A 7,279-nucleotide genomic window follows, 5' to 3' on the forward strand; every position below is an offset into this window, starting at 1 on the left:
TTATGATATATAATAGATAGATCTAGATTTATTTATTTTTTAAAATGATTTTGTGTCCCTTACTTTTTCAATGTTTTGCTCTCAATGACTTAAATATAAAATTTTATCCAAATTAAGCATCATTTTAAAACTAGAAACATTATTCAAAAGCCGACCAGTTTGGTATCAAAAATTCACATGTGACATGTCATGTAGAACAAGAATAAGACACAATCACTCTCAACTTTAATAAACTTTCATGTGTCATATTAAACTGCTTACACATGTATGCACTTAATCTTATATATAATGGGATTCGATCTCACCTCGATTCTCATTCTATTATATACTCAAAAACCTTCATCAAAAGAGAAGAGTGTCTTATTGAATTATTCTTTGAAAGAAAAATGGTTGATAACATTGGAGGTAGTGGTTCTTCTAATAATGAAGGCATCATCAAGGAGCAAGATCGGTTGCTGCCAATAGCCAATGTTGGTAGGATCATGAAGCAGATTCTTCCTCAGAATGCGAAAATCTCGAAGGAGGCGAAGGAGACGATGCAGGAGTGCGTGTCGGAGTACATTAGCTTCGTGACGAGCGAGGCGTCGGAGAAATGCCGGAAGGAGAGGAGGAAGACTGTTAATGGTGATGACATTTGTTGGGCGCTCGCAACGCTCGGTTTTGATGACTATGCCGAAGGGATGAGAAGGTATTTACAAAGGTATAGAGAGTTAGAGGTTGATAATAATAATCAAGAGAGAGGGAAATAATATATAACGTATAAAAGAAATTGAAGATTATGAACCATATTATTTTAAATTGCACTGGCAAATTGTTTCTGAAAAATGATGTTGAGGGTGAGAGTAGGTAATAGTTCTTATGATACCATTTCCATCTGAAGGGTCAATGCAAGTTAAGGTTTTCGAGAATGAGACAATGTAATAGTTTTTTTCTTTATTGTTATGATCTACTGGATTTTGATTGACTAAAAAACAAGTAGATTACAACTTTTAATTTACTTTTTCTCTCTCCTTTTTTTTTTGGGGTATCCTGTATTCCTACTTAGCTTCAAGTCTTTGCATGCTGCTTAATTTGGTTCATCAGTTGAATTTGAGAATTATATCATCTTGGCCATGGTTTAAATTCTTTGTTATATATATATATATATACTGTTTTCAGTTGGAATTGATCATAGTGTTTGTCTTATCTCCAAGAAAATGAAATAAAATGTGTTATATTCTAGGATTTTTTAAAATGAATGATACTATGCATACAAGTCTTTTTAACTAAATTCAATTTAGTGTAAAGGTTAGCGAAAAAAATGCGTACATAGGTCACTATTTTTTTTCGCATTTTATGTAGGACACAATTTTTTTTGGAGAATACAAAAACTTATTGATATAGCTAGAACATAAATTTTAAAGCATATCATACAAAATTTTGTACATAACACAAATTTATCAATATAGCATATAAATTTTACTCATAGTATATATATTTTTGTATATAACACACAAATCTTTGCACATAACACAAATATTTGCTGTGAATGCGTTTTGTTAGTTGGGTGAGTCAATGTTTTAGGTATTTACGTAATTTTTCAAAAATTTTATGCTCTACTTTCCTGAACATTTATAAGAGAAGAAGTTGAAGACGATGAAAACAATGATAATGATAATAAGAGAGGATGAGAAGAGAAAAAAAGAATAAATTAAAGAAAATGAAGAACACAAAGGCAGTGACAACGACAATGACGACAGCAGTGACGATAGTAACGACGATAACGATGTTAAGGAAAGAAGAAGGAACGTAAGAAGAAGAAGAAGCGATGAACGTTAAAGGAAAAAGAAGTGGCGCGTGAATAAGTTTTTATTTTTAAATAACTTGGTTAAACTTTGTTACTCAAAAACTTAGACATCTTTGTTTTTTAAAATAAATAAATTAAATTTTTTTATTTACTTAAATTCGTAATTTAAGAAAATTTATCAGTTTATATTGTATTATTCATCTTGTTTACGCGATAAACGAAGAAAATATACAAATATTTCGCTTTAAATTAGATAAATCAACTTTTTTAAACTACATCTTAGATGCAAACAAAATAAGTGTGAAAATTTTAATTGATAGTATCTTGTTTAATAAAAGAGATACATGTATACAACAAAATTTTTACAATATATAATTTAAAATTAAAATTTTTAAATAATAAAATATTTAAAGTTAAGAACTTTTTATGTACTCTTTTAAATACTAAGAGTAAATCGTCAAATCACTCCCTGACAATTTTACAAATTTTCGTTCTCCTTCATTGATTGAAAAATGATATTGCGACCCCTCTCAATTAACTTCGTCAGACATTATGCCTCTTCTATTAATATCTCTGTCTAGAGATAACGAATCTTGTCTACGTGTACTATTGATTCAACACTTATTAAGCAACCATTTAAAGAGACAAATCGCCCCCTAATGAGTTAGCAGAACACTACTGTTTTGCACATCTCAAAATGATTACTTCTTCTTTTTCCTTTCATGTTGTTCATCCCACCAAAATCACACCTCCTCACTCTACCCCAACTGCCACTACCTCACTCCTTCACGTCCATCATTATCTAACTTTTGTCGTTGCATCTCACTAACACCTTTTAATGTCACCATAAAATTACCTCCTCCTCCATCATTTACATCATCTTCTTTTATTTTACTTCTCTTACTCCACTTTTATTATGTCTAACTCTGCCTTTCATCTCTCATTCTCGTCCACCATATCACCATTTCTCAACTCTAATAACAACAAAATCATCAGTTGCAATATTAATTTTTTTCTTTCAAAATATAGATCCAAAATTAATGAAATTTAAAAAATATCAGAAACAAGAGGGATGGATGAGAGAGAGAAAAAAAGAAAGAGAGGAGACGACGAAAACTAAGTGGAGTGAGATATGGATCTAATAGATAGATTGCATTGTTGTACCAGGGATAAGTGAGACCATGAGAATGGACCGAAGACAAAGTTGAGAAGTAGAAACAGAAGTGGCCATGGTGAAGTTGGAAGAGTAAACTACCAACCCAGCCCCTGTCCATTTTGCAGAATGAAAAAGCAAACTCTAACGAATAAAGCAATCCACTTCGATCCCTGTCCCATACTTCTGTGACACAAGGTGGTCCCTGTAGGTGAATCTCTGGTAACTATGAACGAAAAATGCTGAGTTGTCACAGTAAGCATGTGTTAGCTTGTTCATGTGGATGAATGCTGCAGACGTAGACACCTCAAATGGTCAGGGGATTAATTGTCCCCATTCACCTCAAATGACCAGGGAGTTGATTGTCCCCATTCATGTCAACCAAAACGACCTCCCTCTTCCATCTTCGCTCAACTGCTATGCCGGAATCGAGGAACCACCACCACCACCCACCTCCGCCATCCCCAACGCCCACATTACTGGCCGTGGAGTAAGCAAGACTTCTTTTTGGAGCCCACATTCCAGAGCTTCACCACCTACCAGGCCGCCCTTGCCTCCGCGTGCTCCCGTCTAAGGGAATGCCTCCTCAGCCGCTTCTTTGACAACAACGAGCTCAACGTCCTCCCTCACGCTAGCGAGAATCCAATGCGTCGTTGCCTCATCGCCTAGGACCTCACCTGGCTCGCTTTCAGCTCCATCGTTGGCTCCGGAATCCTCGTAATCACCGGCTAGGAGGCCCGCAACGACACTAGTCCCGCCATCGTTCTCGCCTATGCCATCTCTGGCTTTTCCGCCCTCTGCTACACCGAGTTCGCAGTCGACGTCCCGGTCGCTGGCGGCTCTTTCTCCTTCCTCTGCATCGAGTTTGGTGACTTCATTGCCTTTCATGCCGCCGGAAACATCCTCCTCGAGGCTGTTGTAGGCGCTGCCAGCCTCGGCCATTCGTGGTCCTCTTATTTTGCCAATATGATCAAGAACGATCCAAATTTCTTCCAGATCCAGGTGAATTCCTTCCAAGAAAGGTTCAACATGATGGATCCAATTGCTGTTGTCATTTTTTTATCGCCAACGATGTTGCAATGAGCAGAACTAGGAATACCTCAATCCTAAATTGGCTCAGCTCCATTGCCACTACGCTTGTTATTGTGTTCATCATCGTAGTTGGATTAGTTCATGGTAAAACCTCAAACCTAATGCCATTCTTCCCTATGGGGATGAAGAGAGTGTTCAATGCTGCTGCGGACCTGCGGTTGTGTATTGGTCTTATACAGGCTTCGACATGGTGGCAACTATGGCTGAGAATGGCGGAGGTTGGTTGGGGATGGCCGAGATGGACTGTGGTGGCGGTTCCTCCATTCCAGCATAGCAGTTGAGCAAAGATGAAAGAGGGAGGCTGTTTTGGTTGACAAGAATGGGGACAATTAACCCTCTGACTATTTGAGGTGTTCACGTCTGCAGCATTCGTCCACATCAGCAAGCTAACACACGCTCACCATGACAGCTCAGTGTTTTCTGTTCGTAGTTACCGGAAATTCAACCACAGAGACCACCTTATGTCACGGAAGTATGGGACAGGGACCGAAATGGACAGAGGCCGGATTGGTAGTTCATTCGAAGTTGGAGTAAATGGTGACACTAAAGCGAGGGGGGTGTGGTTCCAGAGAGATGAAGATGATGGAGTGGCATTGGTAGTAGTGATAGTATTAGAGGTATCAGTAAAAGGAAGAAGAAGAAGTAAAATGACTGCATTTTGAATTAACGATACACGTAGGCAAGATTTATTAATTTTGAACGGAGACATTAATAGAGGAGGCATAATGTCTGACGGAGTTAATCATATTGTGAATGATCGCAATGTCATTTTTCAATCGTTGAGGAATAGAATAGGAGTTTATGAAATGATAGGGGTGGGTTGAGATTTTACTCAAATACTGATTGAGATGTTAATTTTAGTTAAAAAATTTAAAATTTAAATAAAATGTTAATAAATTTAATTCAGATTATAATAGTTTTAGTTGGATAACTTAATTAAAAAAATTCAAATTGATCGATGCCATTGAGTAATTAATATATTAGTCTTGTTTATTATCATCAACAAATATTGTGTCTATGTCTTTGGCCCTTTGTCCAGTGAGCCATAGATAATTAATATTCCTTCATTCAGTCATCATTTTTCTTTGTGTATTTTTGTGTTTTTCAAATTGATTTTTAATGGTTGAGTTAAATGAGATTCCTCGACCATCTCTGCATGTAAGTGTTCTCTCCTTCCCCTACCTTTCTTCCTCCTCTTCTTACGTACGGTGGTTGCTTTCTCTCTCTTTTCTGGGTTAGTGTGTGTTAAGTGTTAGAGCATTCCTTAGAGAGAAATGACTAGTTATGAATAGGAAGATTCTATAGTACCAAACAGTTTTCATGATATAACATTATGGATTATTCTCCGGTGTAGATGTCAAAAAATATTCATACCTATTAAAACACATAGTGTAATTATTTTAAGCTATTAGTAATATTTTAATATAATTTAATTTTATACAATGATATCAATTTGAATTTTTTTAATCTAATTATCCAACTAATTATTATAATATGAATTGAATTTGTTAATTAATATTCTATTCAAATTTTTTATTTTAAAAATTTTAATTAAAACTAATATCTCAATTAATACTTAAAAATGTGCATAAAAATTCTAAACTTTAAATATTTTTTTATTTAAAAATTTTAAATTTAAATCAGAATAATTTACTTATTTAAACCAATTGAGGTAGTATACTAACAGATTATCTTAAATATATAACGACCATAATTTTGTATTTCCTATATTTATAAAGGTAAATGGTGGTCTCTCTATAAAATATAAAACCTTTGGAAGGACCACTATTTAATGAAACGAAAATATTTGGTAACTAAAGAAAATTAATCAAAAACAGCCATAATTTATCTTATTTAGTATTTATTAGTTGTTGCGACAATTAATTAATGCTAAATAAGGCAAGTTCTAGACTGTTTTTTTTTTTAAATAGACTAACGATTTACGTTCTAGACTTATGATTTACGTATGAAACATGAAATAGACTTACGATTTATTGTAGTTTCATATTTTTTCATGCAACATACATAAAACTAACATGACCACCACCATTTATGGCTTAATTACTATGCACGTATGAAACCTAAAATAGAATCATACCATAATTTATGCTATGAGGAGCAGAAATCACCTTCTCTTGTTCTGAATACAACTGAGCAAAACCTGCTTAAAGAAACAAATTGAATGAAAAAAAAAAAAAGTGTCCATCAAAGATATGCGTACATATCAGGGCAACCCTTTAAAAATCCAAATTAATACTTGTAATCAGGAGCAAAGTTAGATGAAATATTAGAAAAGGTTAAAAATATTTATATAATAAAATAAGACTAAAATAAAATTTTAAAGAGAGTTAAATTGAAATTTATATATAATATACATATAAAAAATTAAAATTAGGGAGGTTATTGTCTCTCTTTACCACTATATAACTTCGTCCGTACTTGTAAATTAAATGTCTAAAGAATAAGAAACCAAATTTGATATAGAAATAAATAACATTTTTTAGTTTGTAGTTGTAGCATAAATATTTATTTTTATTGCTAAACTTATTAAATCTTAAAACATAAATTCTAAATAAAAAACACAAAAGAACCAACTAATATGTCACCGTAATTTTTTAAAAGAGAAATATTAGAAGACTTTTAAAATTTATTATTTTTTATTATTACTTTTAGTCATCAATTTAATTTTTTTAGTCTAATAATTTAACTGTCTACAATTTTAAACATTAATGACTGACTAATGACTAAAAATAATAAATTTTGATAGTACTTTAGCATTTTTTTTCAAATATAAAAAGGAAGACTTTATCCTATCCATCTTTTTTGGTCCAAAACAAATTTGAAAAAATTGTGATAAAAGAAACAAGCAAATGAAATATCAATTTTGATTGTATATTCAGTATTTTCATTTTTAAAATTATATTGACAAAATTATTAGATGACTAACACCTTTTCTTACATTTATCTTGTATTTGAATTAATATTAGTCAACTCTTTTTTTTTTTTACTAAAAGTGTTGATCTCTTAGTATTTTTCAAGCAAATAAAAATAAAATCCATAAAAATACAACAAAAATTTTTAACTTTTATTTCTTGTTTCAATTTTTCTTGAAGAATTTTTAAAATATAAAAAAATACAAAAATAATAAAACAAAAAATTAAAACACAAATTAAATCAAAAGAGGCCATATGGCTTTTATTTGGCTTTCCAATTTATGAAGTAAATCATGGGTGATTTTTGGGTTTATG

General features: G+C 32.6%; 1 protein-coding gene across 1 annotated transcript; it reads left to right on the forward strand.

Moving 5' to 3' along the window:
* Nucleotides 1-386: 386 nt before the first annotated feature.
* LOC107483622 (nuclear transcription factor Y subunit B-5-like) lies at nucleotides 387-749 on the forward strand. Its single transcript, XM_016104236.3, has one exon. The coding sequence runs from the start codon at nucleotides 387-389 to the stop codon at nucleotides 747-749; it is 363 nt and encodes a 120-aa protein (XP_015959722.3).
* The last annotated feature ends 6,530 nt before the right edge of the window (nucleotides 750-7,279 follow it).

This window comes from Arachis duranensis, chromosome 4 (genome assembly GCF_000817695.3).
Source record: "Arachis duranensis cultivar V14167 chromosome 4, aradu.V14167.gnm2.J7QH, whole genome shotgun sequence".
Lineage (NCBI taxonomy): Eukaryota > Viridiplantae > Streptophyta > Magnoliopsida > Fabales > Fabaceae > Arachis > Arachis duranensis.